This window comes from Physella acuta, unplaced genomic scaffold (assembly GCF_028476545.2).
Source record: "Physella acuta isolate Inbredline_101_S28 unplaced genomic scaffold, ASM2847654v3 ptg000264l, whole genome shotgun sequence".
Taxonomy (NCBI): Eukaryota; Metazoa; Mollusca; class Gastropoda; family Physidae; genus Physella; species Physella acuta.
The window spans coordinates 1,988,745-2,010,475 of NW_026731783.1; the positions used below are offsets into that span (position 1 = coordinate 1,988,745).

At 37.1% G+C, this 21,731-nt stretch overlaps 1 protein-coding gene and 1 long non-coding RNA gene across 2 annotated transcripts; both read left to right on the forward strand.

Moving 5' to 3' along the window:
- The first annotated feature begins 6,896 nt into the window (after positions 1 to 6,896).
- LOC131939040 (uncharacterized) lies at positions 6,897 to 11,355 on the forward strand. The gene is made up of 4 exons (XR_009386383.1): positions 6,897 to 6,955; positions 9,100 to 9,194; positions 10,079 to 10,202; positions 11,226 to 11,355. It is a non-coding gene; the product is annotated as an uncharacterized LOC131939040 (long non-coding RNA).
- Positions 11,356 to 17,580: 6,225 nt separating this feature from the next.
- On the forward strand, positions 17,581 to 21,287 carry LOC131939082 (uncharacterized). Its single transcript, XM_059297313.1, has 5 exons — positions 17,581 to 17,597; positions 17,882 to 18,133; positions 18,942 to 19,030; positions 19,881 to 20,010; positions 21,156 to 21,287. The coding sequence occupies exons 1-5, from the start codon at positions 17,581 to 17,583 to the stop codon at positions 21,226 to 21,228; spliced, it is 561 nt and encodes a 186-aa protein (XP_059153296.1). The 3' UTR covers positions 21,229 to 21,287.
- Positions 21,288 to 21,731: the final 444 nt, after the last annotated feature.

A 21,731-nucleotide genomic window follows, 5' to 3' on the forward strand; every position in this document is an offset into this window, starting at 1 on the left:
TACTGTCGAATTCACCAATTATAAATTACTGAAAAGTAGAAAAAAACAACAACTAAATAGCGGCGTATGATACGCAGCGGGTCGGCTCGTATTTAATAAAAGTAAAACTGCATCTTGCTAATATCATAGCTGACACTAGGTGTCATCCATAAATAATGTCACGCTTTTTAAACCATTTTTACTCCCCCCCCCCCTCCTTTAAGTTCATCACACATCGTCACAAAAAGCCAAACCTCCCCCCCCCCCCCAAAAAAAAAAAAACAAGTATGTCACATATCTCCCCCACAGACCCCCCCCCCCATTCAAAAATGAAGTTGTTTTTTTTTTTAATATCGATTTCTTTCTATAATGTTGACTGCACTCGGTCGACAAAGACTATATTAATCAATTTATATTACAGTTTACAAAAACAGTTTTTAAAAAAAAAACGCGAATTATCGGCTATCATTACTTTCCACACTATCCGAACCTCTCCCTTCCCCTCATTGCACATCGTCATAAAATGACGTAAGGACCCCCCCCCCCCCCCTCTCCGGTCTCCTATTTCCCCCCTAAGAGTGTGACGCCATTAATGCCCGACACCCGCCCCCCTCCCCCAATCCCAATCCCAAACCCTAAGCCCAGTCCCAACACATCACTGTTCCTAATTTCTCACATTAATAATAACATGGGAAAACGATCCTGCAAAAAAAAAAAAAAAACCTAACTTGTCTATTTTTGGAAGTCTATTGATGGAAATTGGTAACACAAAAGTAGGAAATGCTTATACAGTCTCACGGTTGGAGATTAAAAACCTAGTTATATAAGCTATGTATCGAGAGAAAAAACTGATCGTGAACAGTATCTTATTCTTTGTGAGGTAGTAGACCCACGTAAGTAAAGTTCCCCACTGATTAGGATGTACAGCCTATACTTTCGCTAGGTACTCATCAGAGTTGGGTGACGAACTACTGACTTGAACCCAGATTCGAACTCGAGACTGACGGGTTAGCAGTCCAGCTCTCTACCGCTAGACCACTCCGATCCCCTGGGTTATCAAAAAAAATAGTGTTTCCGTCGGCTAAGCAGAGGCGGTGTCTTCTTGTAGAAAGGAAATTTTCTTGAAAAACTAGCGACAGATTATTTTGGTGCTTCTATGCAACGAGAAAAATGGCCCGTTGAGGAAGGATACACCGGGCGCTAGCTTGATAGTGCTGTCTCTTTTCTCTAAACTAAAACCAACCCACCCCCCCCCCCACACACACCACCCCCACCCCACCCCACCCCACACACCACCCCCAACCCCCACCCCCCACCCCCCACACACACCACCCCCTCCACACACCGCCCCCCCCCCCCCCACACACCACCCCCCCCACCCCTCCACCCCCCCCCCAAAAAAAAAACATGCCTACCGTCCCATTCAACGAAATATAATTATATACTTTTTCCAGTGTCCGCCCCTTCCCCGAAAATTCTACCCCCGCCCCCGAAAATTTCAAGTACCCCCACCCCTCTCTGGGGAGGAAAAAGTCTAAACTAAAACCACCCCACCCCCCACACACACCACCCCCCCACCCCCCACACACACCACCCCCCCACCCCCCCCACCCCCCCCCCCCCAAAAAAAAACATGTCTACCGTCCCATTCAACGAAATATAATTATATACTTTTTCCAGTGTCCGCCCCCTCCCCGAGGGGGGGGGGGGGCTCAGACGTTCTTACGCGGGGGGTGGGGCTTCGCCCCTACCCGAAGAATTGTATGCAAGAAACTCTTCACGCAAACCATTAAGATTAGACAACATTTCCTTTTTATTCAATGTTAACGCGAAAATCAATGACGTCATATAACTTTGAGCACTCTCTGGGTTTGAGATTATTTTCTACTCTGTGCGCTAAATGTGTCGACGTCATATTTCGTTTTTCGAATTACTGTGCATGTTTTTAAATTGCTTGTGTTTTCTCTAGAGCGTTCTTGTCAGACAGAGCGTTCTTGTCAGATACACAGACAGCGAAACTATTAGTATTAATGCAAATGGGGGGGGGGGGGGAGGGGGATAATGTAAAAAACATTGCTCTATTTAGGAAAACCTTGAAATCCTTATAAAATTCAATATAGATGGCTATATTCGAGCAAGTTCTAAGGGAGAAACTTCCTAAAATATTTTCCCATAAGATTTTTTGTACCAATAAATTAGAGACAAAAACTTACTCTTCTTACTGATAGTTTGAGAAATAATGTCAGTACATGTTAGCCTAAAAATCATTTTTAAATCACAAAAATAACTTAAGATAATGAAATTAATAAAGTTATTAGTATTTACTTGACAGATGTTATGCGGTTCAATTTACTATACGCACAATATTATGGCGCGCATGCTTCCAAAGTTTCGATTAAAAATGGAAACAAGCTATATGTGTGCCTATATTTTAATCCTGAATGTCGTAGTGCGCAGCATGGTGTGCAATTTTTCAATAATGACTACCTTTGTGTCAAAATGTTGGTGAGGGGGTTTTACCGGTCGCTGACTCTTGAAGGTATTTGTTTTGGCGTTACACAATAGGGCTGGTATCGTGTTTACACACACACACCCACCACACTCCCCCCCCCCCCCCCCCCACACACACAGACACACAGACATACGGACAAGATTGCAAAATTATGTGTTTCCGACTCAGAGAGGTGCAAAACGTCGAAATTTACAAAAATCTCGATTACAAGACTTTCTGTATACTCCGTATACACGAGTAAGTAAAAATTAACTTCAATTTTGAGTCTCATGATTCTCATTGTCACGTTACACAGAAACTGGATGTCACATAACATAATGGGTTATCTCTGGCTCATATTAAATTGACAGACTTACCAAATAAAAATAAACCGGGAGTGATCTCCCCTAAACTTTTTCGAATATTCTTATATAACTTGGAATATAGACATGATTTTTAATTACTTAAACTTTTAAAAATAGAATAGAATCTCATAGAAAAAAGAATTGCGCACCAAGCGAACGCCAAAACAAAATGTGCATAATAGTGCGCAATATTATCAGTACTTTCTAAATTTACATGCGTTTTTTGAGGAATCGGAAATAGCGTAAATTAGTACTTCCGGTCAACAGAAATTACTCAAAATTTGACAGAAGGTAGAAAGTTAGATCTTTTACTTACGTGTGAAATTTCATTTATCTATCTGAAATAGTACTCAAGTTATAGGCTTTTGAAAAATTCAAAGTAGGAAAAGTACCACTTCCGGTTATCAGAAATCGCTCAAAAGTTGATACGGATCTACGATTTTGATAAAATACACACACACACACACACACACACACACATATATATATATATATATATATATATATATATATATATATATATATATATATATATATATATGAAATTTCATCAACCTAGCTGTAACGGTACTCAAGTAATCGTGTTTACAGACAGACAGACAGACTGACAGACTGACAGACTGACAGACTGACAGACAGACACACAGACATACGGAGAAGATTGTAAAATTATGTTTTTCCGTATCAGTGAGGGTAAAACGTCGAGATTTGTAAAAATCTCGATTTTTTTTTTCTTTTTTTTTTTTATTTTTTTTTGCACGATTACAATACTTTCTCTATACTTCGTATATACGAAAAGTAATTAAGATATAAAAATTAGGGCCAGTAATCCAAGAATTTTACCTAACTTGTATCTTAACACAGTGATGTCCCCTTGAGGACAACCCTAATTAAATTATCGACATCGAATTGTGTAAATATGAATACATCGATTTGGAGCCTACCATACATCAAGTCACGCTTGCTTTTTTTTCCGATTTGTACATTCTTCCCTGTCCCCATAACTAATGTCACAAAAAATCAGACCCCACACCCCCCCCCCAAAATTGTATAGGCCTAGGCCTACTCTTTAGTCTTAGCTGACCAACCACTCCTTAAGTTATATTCCCCGTTTCAGCAGGCTAGACTGTGTTGATTTTGCCAAAAAATGGACTTATTTGGACATTTATTTAACTACTGATTCAACTTGAGAATATATTGTTTTATCACATGTTCCCCTTGGTGTCATGATTAAAAAATAAATTGTCATCTGGTTAACCCCCCCCCCCCCCACATTCTAGTGTACCGTTACTGAATATGAATATAATTTATAATAATATAATGATATAGATCTAATTATAGACTCCCCATAATATGAAAATATAATTATTAGGCCTCGGTTCATACATGTAATTCATTAATTTTGCGCCTGTCTTGCACTTGCAAATATTTTTTTCTCTTTTGTTTTTCGTAATTTACATCTACCTAACTCCATGACCTAGATTTAAATATAGATCTATTTCTTACTAATATTATTTATTGTCTAGAGTACGACCACCTATTTCAACTGATTTGACTAGTTGTGTGTCAGAAACCATGGAGAATTACGCCGCAATTATTATTGCAGTAGTTGCAATATTGTTTACTGCTGTGCTGGGATGGATATTAGTGGTAAAATTATAGGCCTAAAAATAATACTAGATCTAACACTAGCCTACCTAATCAATATAATTAGGCCTATATATATTTATTTATTTAAAAATTTATTTACTAACTAATCTTGTAAACTACTCTACCAACGAGCTGAGCTACCCAGTACAGTAGATATTTATTATTTAGGCCTACTACTACTACTTGATACTTGTCTACACTGAGACACTCTAGTCTAGGGCCTACAACCACACTACACTAATTATTAATAGATCTACCTCATTACCTAGTCTGTAAAAAGTTTTTACTAAAAACTAACTACACTGGTGGCAGAGGCGTAGCGACCCTTCCCGGCGCCCAGGGACAAACTTTTGATTTGCACCCCCCCCCCCTCAAACTTTCAATTTGCACCCCCCCCCCCCTAAACTTTTGATTTACACACCCCCCTCAAACTTTTAATTTGTTTTTCCAACCCATTTTGGCACCTAAGGTCGGCGCCCAGGGACATATGTCCCCCGCTCGCCTAAAAATAAATTTATATTGTAATGTGGTCCTTATGGTCCTACTGTATTTATATATGTATATATATATATATATATATATATATATATATATATATATATATATATATATATATATATATATATATATATATATATATGAATATATATATATATATATACTAGCTGCATACCCGTGCTCTGCCTCCGTAAATCTTTTTTTAAATGTAGTACCAACTTGGGAACAAAACTAAACACAACACAAACACAAAAGAAAATACAACACAAACACAAAAGAAAACACAAACACAAATGAAAACACAAACACAAATGCAAACAAAAACCAAACACAACACACATATCATAAACACAACTTAAATGCAAACATAAACGCATAGTGCTCACAGTCTAGCTAGTGGCGCCAAATTGCGCCTGATTCAATTTAGTGAACGAATATAAAACCCCCAGCTTGTCAGCAAAATGAAAGATAGAAATAATAATTAGTATAAAATAAATAAAAGGCAGTATTTAAAATATCTGTGTTTTACCTACCATATTGCACATTATCAATCCATGCATTCACATAACGTTTTTTATGAAATTTTTTTTCAGTACTTTTAATTTTAAAAATGCACAATAGAGTTGCATGACTAAAACCATTGCTCAAATTTGAACGTGATGACGTGTGTATAATAGTGCGGAATAGTTGATTAAAAGTTATAATTAGTAAACTGTACGTTCAGTTAATAAAATAAATAAAAGATTGCCTTTTATCAATACATGCTAATTATAATATTCCAACAATAATGTAATCTTACACGTCTGCAGAATTTGCATTCACATTTTGCTAATTTTATTATTCCAACAATAATTCCCTTTTGGACATCCGCAGATTTTGCATTCACATGTTTTTTTATTAGCGAAACTTGAATTTTGTTTTTAAATTACCTCCCCTGGCTTAACTATTGAAAGATTTTAATTAATTAGTTTTTTTTACCCTACTGTTATGAAAATGTATCTTTTTTTTTCTAGTAATCTAAACGAAAATGATATTTGACATTGATATGTTTAATATGTTTTAGAAATGTGCGTTTATTTAATATTTTCTTTACGTTATTTGAAAGTGTCAAAATTTGCAACTATACAATAAATTTAAGTCGTTATATAAACAAACCCTACTCTATTACTTATAATAAGACAATGCGATGCAATGTAAAAGAACTGCATAGTGGACAACTGATGTTATATTATAGATATAGGCCTATATATAGGCCTATAATTTTTACCTTTCCCCTCCACTTTATCATAGAATTAGATAGATCTAGTCCTAGGACTAGATTCTAATAGTAATACCTTTTATTGATTAATATTTTATTTTGAAGTTATCACATTATGGCATTGGATACGCCCACTGGATTTATATATACTTTTATTTAGATCTATCTCTTAAGCTACATTAATAACTAATTAACTAACTTAAATGTTTTTGTACATTATAAATTCAACATCTGAATTCTGTTTTCTCCCCAGTATTGCTGTTGCTGCAAAAAGAAAAATCAAGTATGTTTGCTCTATTAATTGTTTTTGGCTATACTAGTACCACATGTAGGCCTATTTCTGTGCGTATGACAATGCAACTAGAGTTATTATAATAATGCCATGAATGGTTTAGTTTAAATAACATTTGAAAACATTTTGAAAACATAACAATACTGCTTATACCATTTCTTTGAAGATCATGAAAGATTTACGATTGTTAAAAATCGTTACTTTTAAAAAAAACCTAGGCCTACCTTATTCATCATTAGAATGCTGTTTAAAAATTTGAGTTGATATGTATTTTAATATTAAAACTATTTGTAATTAGTTCACACAATAAGCAATCTGTATTTTAAAAACTAATCTGAATTCTTTTCTTTGATTTTTCTTTAGCAGGGTTACACTCAATGGCAAGACACACAGCTTGAAAGTGGTATTCAGCACTATAAAAGGTCTTGTATTAATAGATATTCAAAAATAATACTTAGTTTAGTCTTTCTTCTTTTTCTTCTTCGTTCTTAATTGAGAATATGGTGGAGGATTTAGACAACAAGACTACTTCGTGAATGAACTGGACTGTGGTCTCCAGATCAGCAGGTGCCCCATATAACTTTTCCCTGAGTGGGGTGAGCAGGGGCCAGTGTCTGACTCGTGCCTGGCTATATAAAGAACATTCCGGAAGGATGTGCTCCGTATTTTCCGGGGCCTTGCCACAAGGGCATATTTCGCCACACCCAATTTTAGTTTTTTATGCATGTGTTAGTTTAGTCATTTTAACTTTAATTCATTGCCTTTACACATACATGCAGTTAAATCAGATAGAGGTGAACCGTTGGTTACGAAAATGCAAAATTTACTGAAGAAAATGCTGTTTGTTGTCTTTTTCCGATTCATTTAGCACATATCGTTTTCATCTAGAAGTTATACTTCTTCGTTCTTAATTTTTAGTGTTGGAAGTAATCGAGCCTTATCTGCCAGAGGGTTTGAATTCGAGACTTTTTTTCGAATTTATCAACCATGTGCTTTTGCCGACTCGACCACGCCTCCATCACAATTAAGGATACGTGTCAACTGGTTATGCGCCATTGAGGCCATTGACTCCAATTTCAGCCTGCTTTTCTTTTTGAATTTGCTCCCATAGCCTTTGTCTTCTTCTTCTTCTTCGTTCTTAATTATTAGTGTTGAAGGTGATCGAGATTTATCTGCCAGTGAGTTTTGAACTAGAGACTTTGTTCGAATTTATCAACCATGAGCTTTTTGCCGACTCGACCACGCCTCCAACACAATTAAGCGTTACGTGTCAACTGGTTATGCGCCATTGAGGCCATTGACTCCGATTTCAGCCTGCTTTTCTTTTTGGATTTGCTCCCATAGCCTTTGTCCAACCAAGAACAAACTACAAGACGGCAGTTGTTTGATTTTGGAGTTGTCTCTCCTAGAAGAGTGGCTGTCCCCCAGCTAACGAGCCTCATCTGCCCGAGGGTTCGAACTCGAGACTTTTCGGTTTAGCAACCATGAGCTTTACCGACTCGACCACGCCGACCCCTATCTAGAAGTTATACTTGAAATCATTGCTAAACTCAGCAAAACACGTGGCCCAAGCAGGGGCTTGTTTCAAGAGGCTTAGCTGTTGGTGGAGGGTTGGGGTCAAATGGGTTAGAAAAAAAATAGCTCAGTGTGAGCTGCATTACTAAATTATACACTGCCAAAATTTAGAAAATAGACAATAACTTGGCTTTACAGACTTACTTCATTGTTTTCTACATCAATAGTGTGACACCAAAATAAAAACTGTTAAGGGGCGGTGACTGGTAAAAATTGTTCCTGAACTTTAAAAATGTGGGCAGGGCGCTTTTTTTCCCCAGCAGGAATATCTAAATATAAATGTGGGATGGGAAAGGTAGAAAGTTGATAGTTCACCCTGAGTGCTAGAATGGATCACTTTGTATCTGATTAGATTTCATTGTAGTCAGTTTAATCCTAAAGGTTTAGAAGAAAATTATAGTATTACGAGCCGGCCCGTGGCATAACATACGCCGCTATTTAGTTGTTGTTTTTTCTACTTTTCAGTACTTCATAATTTGTGAATTCGACAGTACGCTGACACTGAAAATATTTCTTTAAAACACTATAAGTAGCTCGTTAAGGACCATAACCCCCCCCCCCCCTTCCTTTCCCCCCCCCCCCCCCCCAACGTTTAAAATCGTTTCAAACTAAATTATCTGCCCCTAATAGCCGTCACTAAACCCGACTCCACAAAGGTAAACATAGGATGAACCACAGCTCACTAAGACCATGTAGGGGTGGGGATGGTAGGGAGCGCGTTTACAGCTTGTTTTCTAGTGTCTCCCAGAAGAGAATTATATATGTAGATGATTTCATATGTTCAATATAGGCCCTACGTACATAAAATATATAGTAAATTCTAACGTTGTTATAGTGTAAACTAAACATTGCTGTAGATAAACTAAAAGTTTAAATTCTTAAAACCTAGTTTGAATTTATTGTGAGAAATTTTTAACAAGTAAGTAATGCAAGCAGCATTGTTTTATGGATCTATCTGGTCTTTTGAAATTAACTTATATAATTTTTTTAGCACACAGAGTCTGAATGATACATTGGATCTACATCAGTTTACAGTCAAAGAGGCCATGCAAGCTTTTTTGAAATTCCTGCAGCAAAAAGAATATGGTAATATCTATATTTTTGGCTTGTTTGAGATTAAGCATCAAGCCCATTGAGTTTATCTTAACAATATTCATTTATCATATTTTAAAGTTAATTAGTGACTTTAGGGATGTGTCTTAAACAACAACAATTTTATTTTCATAAAGTACTGAAACTGTTTTATTTAGTTTTTAAGATTTTAATACTCTAGAAAGCTATGGGGTGACATGGCTTAGCGGCAGAGCGCTAGACTGCTAACCCAAATCTGGGTTTCAAGTCAGTGAAACAATCCTGAGTCCACCCAGCTCTGATGGGTACCTAACTCACTCTAGGGAAAGTAAAGGCGGCTGGGCAAAGTGCTGACGTCACCATCCCTATATATGCAGAGGTCCCTGAAACCAGATGAACTCTACTTCATCTGCCCAATGTCTCTTGGGCACAAACAGGAGAAGATGATGAAGACATCCTTACAATAATCTGCGTTTTGATTATTTATAATTAAAATTGTTTTTAGTTATCATCTTTAGATATGAAATAACAAGTAATAGATCTTTCTATTTGTTTTAGAATACACCATCTAATACACTGTAGCAAAACTTATTGTCTGTTTTAAAATACGACCTTTAACCTTTAACACACTGTAGCATAACTTATCTCCCTGCTGTAGAATACAACCTTTAACACACTGTAGCATAACTTACTCCCTGCTGTAGAATACAACCTTTAACACACTGTAGCATAACTTATCTCCCTGATGTAGACTTCAACCTTTAACACACTCTAACATAAGTTGTCTACCTGCTGTAGAATACAACCTTTAACACACTGTAGCATAACTTATCTCCCTGCTGTAGAATACAACCTTTAACCTTTAACACACTCTAACATCACTTATCTCCCTGCTGTAGAATACAACCTCTCCAAAACCAACAATGTTGTGTTTGTCATCACGGGGAGAGGGAAACACAGCCCTGATGGCGTCCCTAAAATAAAACCAGCGGTACAAGACTATCTGGACAAACACAGTCTCTGGTAGGTTCATGGGTTGCTTTTTGTGTCATTTTCATGGTTGTAATCTTTATGTGTGTGATGTTCATGGGTGTCATCTTTATGTGTGTCATCATTATGTGTGTCATCTTCAAGGGTGTCATCTTTATGGGTGTCATATTCTTGAATGTCATCTTCTTGTGTCATTTTCATGGGTATCATCTTCATGGGTTTCATGTTTATGGGTGTCATCTGATTGGTGTCAATTTCAAGGGTTGCTTTTTATTTGTGTCATGTTTAATGGGTTTTTCATGGGTGTCATGTTCATGTAACAGAACTGAATTGTTAAGTGTAACTGGCTGAATTAGTTATTGTAAAAGATTCTGAATCTCTTGTAGGTTATATGTCATAGTTTTTACATTGACTGACCTGTACAAAAATAGATGAAGTAATAATGTCAGATTTTTACACTACTAGCTACATGCTTACAATTTGCAATATTGGTCTTGATTTGTCTAACAAACATACACATCTGACGGTATCTCTAAATAAGGCAATGAATTATGACTTTGGCTTTTGGGGAGAACTTCATATCCAAGCACTGTAACTGAGTGTTTATTCTGTTATGTCAAATTACATTTTAGTAATATTAGGGAAATATTGCTTGAAGGAGTTAACATTAAATGAAAGTTACAGTTTTTGACCTGATTGTTTCTATGTAGTTGCTAAAGTTAAATCCTGGAAAATAAGGACAAAAGCCTAGGCTATGTTGTAAAGTATTCATCACTGTATAAGAATCACTCCCAATCTGTACATTACTAAAAGTATTCCTTCCAAAAATACCATTCCAAAATATATTAATAATCACTAAAAGATTCACTCACTAGTATATCTTTCTCAAAAATATCCCTAAAATTATTATTTCCAAATATATCATTCCAAAATATTTCCGTCACTGTAGTTGTTATTTGCAATAATTTTTATTACATAATTTTTAGACATTAATAAATAATTATGCTAATTGTAAGGGTTGTTCCATAATAACAAACTTTCTGAATTATGTTTCAGTTTTACGTGGGTCAACCCAGGAATGGTAAAGTTAGATTTCTCAAAGAAGAAATAAACTACAATATGTTTCCAAAAGAAAACTTATGAAATCATTAAGTATTAAGTACTCAAAACATTTTTTTTTTCAAAACTATTAAAGTAATTTTTATGAGATTATATTTTTTAAATTATTGTTTCATAATGAAAGCATACAAAACAAATTAAGATTTCTCTATTGTAAAATTTTATTTTACTTCACTGATTATGTTTTGTTTGTGTAAAATTGTTTATTTATAAATGTTTATTATTAAATACATCTTACTGTAGTATTAGAAATATTTGCTGGGATTTAGATCTAATTTGAAAAATGTTTACAGTATTTTCTCATTCAGGAATAATCTCTCAGTAAGTTTGCTTTTTACAATATCTTACACATCAATACATTTTTGTTGGTGTAGAATCATTCCCCCTACCTAAAGCAGCATAAAATCTATAAATATTTTTTTACTTGATTACACAACATTCCCCACCAGCTATTTATTGTAAGAGTCAGATATTTGATAGTAAAAAAAATCCTCTATCCATAAATTTTAGTTATTATTTACTAGTGTCTTTTTAATGTTAAAGTTTTTAAACGAAGTGTTGAAAAGAAACTAAACAACCATGAGAAATTAATTTTGATAAAAATATAATTCTTATTTAAAGTTATGTCCCCTGGTAAACAAGAATTTTTTAAATTTTTTTTTAAATGCCTTACATACTCAAAGTCCTGTTTTAGCTGATTCGACTCTTTGTTTCTGTTTTACTTGTGTCTTTCATCTTGTCAATAATATATTGTTATAATTAAATGAATCTGCTTTGTGTGGCACAATAATGTTAAACTTACAGCAAAAAGTGCCTTCAACAATATACCGCAGTATTTATATTTTTAGCAGAGTCATAGGCAGTTATTTATCACATTATATATATTTATATATATCTATAAGTCTATAATAAATATATTTATGTTTTTATATGAATACATATTTATATAAATAAATGCATATTTATATAAAACTATATATAGGGCCCACTATATAAAAATACTATATAATTATATATATATATATATTTGTTTTCTTAACATTGACAGTTTTGAAATTTTAAACATAATACGACAGGAGTATACCGTCTCTGACAGCTGTAACGTAATGTGAGACATTTTTCCCATTTAGCATCCATGACCTGATCATTATTGTTCTTCTTGTCTGTGTTATTCTCTTCCCCCCCCCCCCCCCCCCCCCCCCGCCACCCACCCACCAACTCGCCTTGTGCCTATGACAATGTTTCATAATGATACATGCTATTGACTGTTTTGTCAGATTTTATTTTCATTGCAGGAACTTGAATACTCTTGACATTTTTTTTTTACATTTTATTGCTTAAAGTATTTTTTAAAACAATGGTTTTTTTTTGTCATTGTAAATTCTTTCAACATTCCTAAATGAGTGTGTGAGTATTGTGCATCCAATGTTAAAAGCCAAAACTATTTGTAATATTTACACTCTTGTCTATTTACATACATCTGTTATATGTTTTTTCTGTCCTGTAAAACCTATTTTACTTACATGCTAACTTTAATGGAAAAGATAATCTGAGGTTTTGTTTCAAATGTAACTCATTTTTTCTTATTTTCTAATGTATTTTCTATTCTTTTATAATGGATGATCAGTTTTTTAACAGATTCTTTTTATCACAGTGTGTTCTATAAATTTTATTACTTTTTTTTTTTACTGTTATGTGATGGTTATTTTGGAATTTTCAGTTTTTGATTCCTAGCTAGATTCAAAGGGACATCACTGAGTCCACCCAGCTCTGATGGGTACCTTACATTACTGAGTCCACCCAGCTCTTATGGGTACCTATCATTACTCAGTCAACCCAGCTCTAATGGGTACCTTACATTAATGAGTCCACTTAGCTCTGATGGGTACCTTACATTACTGAGTCCACCCAACTCTGATGGGTACCTTACATTACTGAGTCCAACAAGCTCTGATGGGTACCTTACATTACTGGGTCCAACCAGCTCTGATGGGTACCTTACATTACTGAGTCCAACAAGCTCTGATGGGTACCTTACATTACTGGGTCCAACCAGCTCTGATGGGTACCTTACATTACTGAGTCCACCCAACTCTTAAAGATACCAGCTTAAGTCAGGAACCTTATATCTCCACACTGTATTGTATAAGCCTCACTATCTCTTTAAATTATCTGCACACAAAGAGATGAAATCTCTATCATCTGCCTTAACTTCCCCCATAATCCATCAAATTTTTAAACGAAGATCATAACTAACAATCCACCAATTATAATTTAGATTATAGACTTATTTAATTCTTGCATCTGTGTTGTAATCTTTTTTTTTTAAATTTGGATTTTTAAAAATTGTACTTTGTTTTAACGAAATCATTTTTTCTGTGATAATAAATAGTCATGTTTTTTTTACTTTCTTGCTAACTTGATTGACTTTTTACATCAGTTTTTTTTTAATGTCTCAATAAAAAGAGTATTACATGGTATCAAGGTATTTTCCTTCAATAACAAAATAAAATCAATATAAAAATTGAGTTGCTTGTTGTTTAAAATGTGTTACAAACAGAAATTTTACAAATAATAATAACATTTATATGTGGGTTTTGTTTAAAGTATTGACAATTACATAGTTGGATAACAGTTGTTTTGAATGTCAGTTAATTTACGGATTAATTATTATGAGAAAAAAATGTTTACTTTATAACACGGAATAGATGCACTACAGTAGGGTACTTGTCTGCTTATGAAATAAAACCCAGAGTTACGGTTCTTGTTTTGAATGGGCAACTAGGACCATGTTTGTGATTCAGGAGTTACGGTTCCTGTTGTAATGGGTGAGTTACGGTTCTTAGTGAATTTGTCTACTGAATAGTCTAGATCTACATAGCGGCTGTCGTCAGTGTATATTGGCCACGTTACAGTTTAAATTTATGGGGAGGGGGGGGGGGGTGAATCTAAACAATTTTTAGATCAAATATTATCAAGTTGGCGTTGTGCTGTCTCAGCGTTTGATTGGTTTGTTGTGAAGGGTTGTTTACGTGAAATCTCTAACCAGTAAGTCTGGTCTACACAAGCTCAATTGGTGCCAGTACTTTCTTATCAAGCTGGTTCCATGTATTACCTTATCTTGTCAGCACACTAGTTACGTGTGCTTGAAATAAAAACAAGGCTCAGTGGATCAGACGTTGTTGAATAAACCCGTGAGGTTATCCCAGTTATAATCTGAAGGATTATCCCTTCACTATTTACCCCAGCCACAAAAAATTGGTACCACACTTACCACATATTAAGCATATCTCTTATTCATGGTATCTTCATCCATAGAGGACCAGTCTCCAACCAGAACACACAAACCCCATTCACACACGGTAAAATCCCGATAGACCCCCAATAAAAAATCTTTGTGGGGCCCCCAAGAAAAAAGTGTTGTATTTAATTTGATTTTTTCAACATTTTTTTTTTCCCATTTACATTCTTCATATCACGGCGTTAAGTTCAGGCTTTGATTGAGAAAAAAAAATGCACAATGACAATTGTCCGGGTCTCTTGGACACAGATAATCCACTACTGCACACAACACATCCTTCCCTCTACACAGAATACACAGACCACCCTCTACACACAGCACATAGACCCCAACCCCACACACAAAATATAGGACCTTCCATTCACCACACATAGAAGCCCTCCACTAGCTACAAATATAGGAACCCTCCTCTCACGACACAAATACCTCCCTCTTCATATACAATTCAGATACACATCTTCTCGCACACAGAAAACTCTTCTACCACTTACCACACAGAAAACCCTCCCCCCACTCACCACACAGAAAACCCCTCCCCCACGCTGATAACCCTTCCCCCACCCACCACACAGAAAACTCTTATCCCACACACCATACAGAAAACCCTTCTTCCAACCACCAAATAGAAAACCACACAGAAACCCTTCCCCCACTCACCACACAGAAACCCTTCCCCTACTCACCACAGAGAAAACCCTTCCCCCACACAGAAAACCCTTCACCCACTCACCACAGAGAAAACCCTTCCCCCACTCACCACACAGAAACCCTTCCCCCACTCACCACAGAGAAAACCCTTCCCCCACACAGAAAATCCTTCCCACACACCACAGAGAAAAACCTTCTTCACACACCACACGACAAATATAGACAGGCTACAGTCGTTCACAAACAGATGTTTACGAGAGATCCTCATATAAGATAGCCAGACAAAATGTCAAATAAGGACATGTGGCAAATCACAAAACAACAGCCAATAGACAGAGACGTTAAGGCTCGCAAATGCGAATGGATAAGGCATGCCCTGAGAAGGGATGAGTATAGAAAGCGCTAGACTAGAACCCCCTGAGAAGAACAGTAAAAGAGGCAAGGGCTGCCGGGCTTACGTGGGCGTTAAGAAGAAGAACCAAAAGCAGAAATCTTATCCACGAAAATGAATTTTTTTTTTTAAAACTTTACTTTTTACAAACTTTTATAAAATGTATGTTCTTTGATTTTTATAGCATTGCCTACACCACGGATTGCAGCGACGAAAGGTCTACCCCTCCCATTTATATAACTCACTGCAACTAATTCCGCCTTCGCTATCAGGTCGTCGCCCCCCCCCCCCCTTTCAACGGACTCCAGTCCAGATAAGCAGCTGTATTCAAGTCCTATCAAACAGTACCCACAAAAAAAAAAAAAAAAAAAAAAAAACAGCACACGTAATCTGCCTACACTAGTGAGGCAGTAGATTGTATCGTGGATCTGACAATGGAGGATTATGTGATTTACATCGTCCTTGGAGCGACCATACCTGCGGCTTTACTCGTTATACTCGCCGTCTATCTCGTAAGTTTAGATTATATACGTTTTTCTTAAAAGACTTGAGACAAAAAAATTTAACTTGGTTTTAGCTACCTAGAAAAAATAACAAAATGCCGGCGTTAATTAAAAGATTTAAGTTTAGGTTATCATGGCGGGGATGTCCATAAATGAGCTCACACTAGTTTAAGCCAACTTGCCTCTTCCCCCCCCCCCCCCTTCCACCTTTCTCCAAAACCCCAATCCTAAATCAACCAGTATTTTCAGTTGCTTTTTAAAAAAAAATCTAATCGTTTTTAATTATTTTCTATTTAAGAAATACTTGAACTACACTATGACTTTTTTTTAACCACCATTCATCACCCTCCATTGTGTAACTAAGCGTCAGAAATCTGGACAACCCCCCCCCCCCACACACACCCCCACACCACCCCCACATGTAGGCCTATGTGACGTCCTTTGTGCAGACCCTTTGGAGGTATCCAATCTAACGACACATCGGTGCCCATGTTAAACTGTTTTATCAATACAAAGTCTAAAGTTTGCTGTCTAGTTTTGTTTACATATGTAAGCCTTATAGGAAAGAGGAAAAGCTTGTGAGGGGAGGTAAGCCTATAGTTATGTCACACGCCCATGTGTAGTTTCTATTGATGGTTTTCTCAAAGATTTGGTGAAACTCTGAACATCTTTTAGTAGACTACCAGTTCTCACCACACTACACAGCTCATTTGTTGTTTTTATGGCTATTATCGGGACAATCATAAATTTCGCACCGACAGGATGTAAATATTACAGCCCTTATCTGAAAAACCAAAGCCTTTCTACAAATAATAACCAGCATCCAATCTTGACCTCAGAACCCTTTGTTGGGGATTTGTACTCTGTGGCGTCTCTAGGTCGAGTGTCATCCACTAACTCGAGGTGACACCCCCTCCATAGTCGGGTAGTGAATAGAGTTGTATTTACAATTTTTAAAATCTAAACGCACAAAGCAATTTTTGTTTGTTAAATTAGAGATTTTTCATTTTGGTGTTACCCCCATCGAATGGTGTCACCCCATGCCGTCAAACCTCCCTCCCCCCTTTCCCATGACCTGTGCGTTTACTGTTCGTAATTGTAATTATTTTAATTGCACAACCATTTTTATGGTTAATAGTAGGTAGACCTATAAGTATACTCGTATATGCGTGTTTTTACTTCATAAACCCACGAATTCAAGAATTTTAAGTGAGTCTTTACACTTTGACTTGAGTGCTGTTTACTGATGAAGACTTACGGTCGAAACATTATTTGTTCAACTTCTGATTATTTTCATATACGATATATTAAAATTTATATATCGTTATCTTTTGAAAGCTTCTTTAAAATCAGCGCGAAAAAACATTTTAATTTGGACATAACAAACATTTTTTCTTATTTTCAGTGTATCAGAAAATATAAAAAATACAAGGTAAGCCAAACTGATCAATGTATACAAATATTTAGTTCATATAATAATAGATTACCATATTACAGGTTTTATATAGGCCTATGTTTGAAAGATTCCTACAATTTCATACATACAAAATCTAGCCAACTCGCAAAACATTTGAAGACAAATATCTCTTGAGCGCTCTAAATAAAACACGTTAATCAATATATATATATATATATATATATATATATATATATATATATATATATATATATATATATATATATATATATATATATATATATATATCCTTCGTTCTATTTGCTTTTAGACCAACAAACGACCAGATGCCAGTAACGTTGCAGTTGTTGAAAATGGGAGTCTGCCATCCCCCCAACAGCAGCCTCGTTTCCAGCAATGGGCGGAGTATGAAACAGGGAGTAATGCGGGGCACTACAGGAACTGGGAATTTCCGATTTTTAACCCCATAGTTCACCAGCAGCGAGAGCAGCCGACAGAAAACAGGGGACGACAACTCAAGCGAACAGCGGAAGTTCCCAAACGATCGAAATCCGAACCGAGGCTTGCTAATACTGTGTACAAAGTGTAGGTTTTATTTAAATAAATTTGCTGTATATAAATTAAAAGTCTAAGTACAATGCGTGAAACATCGCGCAAACATTGGCGCTCCTAACGAGTCGGGCGGTAGAGCCTACAACTGCTAATCCGAAAGTTTCGAGTTCGGATCTCGGGCTCCAGAGTCCAACCAGTTGACCACGCTCTCCCCCTGCGTGCAGGGTTCATTAAAACAGAAGAGCTCTACTTCACCTGCTCCATGTGACGCGACTGTTTGTACCCTCCCTTAATCCGACGACACCCTTCATACAAACAAATGTCGACACGGAGTTATCTTTTATAACAGCAACTAGCGTTATCTCCCCGTTTGATGATTCCTGCTTCTTGGATAGCCCTTGTTTTGGTCAATTAAGACGATAAAAGTTGATTGGTCTATGAAAAGTGTTTCTTTCATTTTTCTTTAAGAGGGGGGGGGGGGTGATTGAAGATTTTTTGAAAAGGTGGTAGGCTACGCACTTAAATATTTCCTATAGCAGGGGTGGAGGCGGACACTTGCTAAAGTAGATATTTTCTATATAAATTGTAATTTTTTTTTTCTGTTTACGTTTTCGTGAAAAGATGAGTTACAAAAACGCAGGCTGCGGAGAAACCAATGATAACAATTACATCACTTTTACTAACAATAAACGAGACTCGAACATTTCAAAACTAATCACAATTTTATTGTTTTTATTTATTTTTTATTTTTTTGGGGGGGAGGGGTATAATTTTTCTGTTTATTATTTTTGAACCAATCATATAATTTGTAAATATTGACTTTTGAAAACATACTTTCCAGAGATAGCCAGCGTACACTTGATTTACACGGCATGTTTCTACGGGAGGCCATGCGCGCATTTTTGTCTTTTCTCCAACTTTGCAAATCTGGTATGTTTGCGTGTTGGTCAGAGTTTCTTCCAGGCATCTCTTCGAGGGGGCGAAGCCCCCCCCGAAAATTTTTTACCGCCCCCCCTCCGAACGAAATGAAATTTATATAATTTATATAGAAAATATATACTTTTAACAGTGTCCGCCCCCCCCCCCCCCGAAGAAAGTATACCGCCCCCCCCCGAAAATTTCAACCGCCCCCCCCCCCCCCCGGAGAAAAAAGTCTGGAAGAAACACTGGTGTTGGTTTGTTTGATTAGTAATTAATATAAAGTATTTTGTTATAAAGATTATTATATTCAATAATTTGTCTTAAACAGATCGCGAGCTAGATCTAGTAATCGGTTTTTTTAAGCAAAAAATTTTTATCTTAGCTTGCGAGGAGTCAACTTTTATCTAAAACGAATTACTAAAAATGAGAAAATAAAAGCAGAATTCAAAATAAAACATAAAAAATAATGGGCTTTTAAATGGACAAATACTTCTCTAAAATAAATAAATTTTCGATTTGCACCCCCCCCCCCTCAAACTTTCGATTTGCACCCGCCTCAAGTTTTTCTCTATATATTTTGCTATTTTTTGCCTTGGTGTCACCCCCCTAAATGGTGTCACCCGGTGCGGTCCGCACCCCTTGCCCCCCCCCCCCCCCCCCCCCCCCCGTCGCTACGTCTCTGTTTATTTCATAAAAGGATTAGTCGCTCATAAATCTCTTTCTCATTTTATCTCCCAAACAGAAACCTAAACCTAATCTATTCCAAGTATTAAATTCCAATGTAGTTTTAGTACCTACAAAACTTAACGCTATCTACTCTAAGTGTCTATACACAAACCTAAACCTAATCTATTCCCAGAATTCAACGCCAAGAAAGACGCAGCCACGCAGTTCATATCAATCATAACGGGGAGAGGTCTCCATAGCAAAGATGGCGTCCCTAAAATCAAACCAGCTGTGGAGAACTATCTTAGAAAACATAAATACACGTAGGCAGAGATTTATTAATTAATTAGCTTTGTTTAAGCAATTTGCAGTATTTTCCCGTCATATGGCACAATGCGGACTTTTTTTTTATTTTGATGTCAAAAAATTTTTAAGCAAAGACCTCAATATAGCTCTTAACAATGGACTTTAGAAATGTTGATAAGGGGGGGGGGGGGGGGGGGGGACGGACGGGGGGACGTCATTAATGACCTCGTTCTTTGACCTATTTTAACTTCTCTCCCTACCCCTATCTCCCTCCGGGTCACAAAAAGGCGGACACAATTCAGTTCCTCTTATCTCCCCACCCCCCCCCCCCCAAACCACAATACTTTTTAAATTAACAAATCCCCCCCCCCCCCCCCCCCAACAAAAAAAAGAGATGTTTCCTATAAAGGGGAATAATCACCAGTAATTAACGATAACTGTGTATTGACATTAACAAATAATGCGTAACTGCTTAAAAAAACAAACAAAAAAATGACCTCACGCTACAAATGATACTACTAAAGCCAGAAGTTCGTCACGGGTGTGTGACACTATGTTTGGACCAGAGTTTCTTCCAGGCATCTCTTCGGGGGGGGGGGGGGGGGGGGGGGGGGCAAAGCCCCCTCGAAAAATATTTACCGCCCCCCCCCCCCCCCCGAACGAAATGAAATTTATATAATTTATATAGAAAATATATACTTTTAACAGTGTCCGCCCCCCCCCCCCCCCCCCGAAGATTTCAAGTGCCCCCCGGAGAAAAAAGTCTGGAAGAAACACTGGTTTGGACGACACTAAATCAGAAACAGCTAACGACACGCGAAAAAGGTACCTGGTATCATAACGGTAAAAAGGTAGTCTATAAGCTACATCACACTCGTAGGTGCGAGGGGTATCAACTTTCGTGACGATGTTGAAGGGAGGGGGTGGGTGGGTTCAGAAGGTGTTAAGACACACTTCTGATTTTAAATAGCTATGTTAGAAAATAATTTTTAGCAGCTTGCTTGTGTGTGACGTACTTTAAGAAAAGTAGAGAGTAGGATTTTGTGACAATAAACATCGCGGAGGGGGGGGGGGTGGTTATAAAAAAGCGTGACATTGATTATACGTGACCTCAAAGTCCTTAATTATATTGTAACCTAGATCTATATATTTTACTCTACAGATACATCTGGGAAAATCCTGGCAAAGTTGTTATAGACTTGGCGTCATCTGGTTTTCCCATAGATTGGGACTAGGGGCCTTTTTCCTTCTTGGCGCTAACCAGCTCAAACAGTAGAAGTACTCACATGCATGAAGGTCCAATGAAGGAGGGCGCGACACACCCGCCGTAAAGGCTGGTACTATGTGATCGAGTCTGTAGAGTGGGACACTACAAGCAACTGGTGCTAGAGTGTAAAGGCTATGGAGCGAGAAGATTTAACAGCTCAGTGTGGTGCAGACAGTGGAGCTAAGTGGTGCAGACAGTGGAGCTAAGTGGTGCAGACAGTGGAGCTAAGTGGTGAAGACAGTGGAGCTAAGTGGTGCAGACAGTGGAGCTAAGTGGTGCAGACAATGGAGTGGTGTAGACATTGGAGCTAAGTGGTGCAGACAGTGGAGCTAAGTGGTGCAGACAGTGGAGCTAAGTGGTGCAGACAATGGAGTGGTGTAGACATTGGAGCTAAGTGGTGCAGACAGTGGAGCTAAGTGGTGCAGACAGTGGAGCTAAGTGGTGCAGACAGTGGAGCTAAGTGGTGCAGAC

Bases quoted from the DNA above. Each gene is read 5' to 3' on its own strand.
- LOC131939082 (XM_059297313.1), top strand. The intron at 18,134-18,941 runs GTAGGTTTTATT...CATACTTTCCAG, and splicing joins GCTAATACTGTGTACAAAGT to AGATAGCCAGCGTACACTTG. The intron at 19,031-19,880 runs GTATGTTTGCGT...ATCTATTCCCAG, and splicing joins TCTCCAACTTTGCAAATCTG to AATTCAACGCCAAGAAAGAC.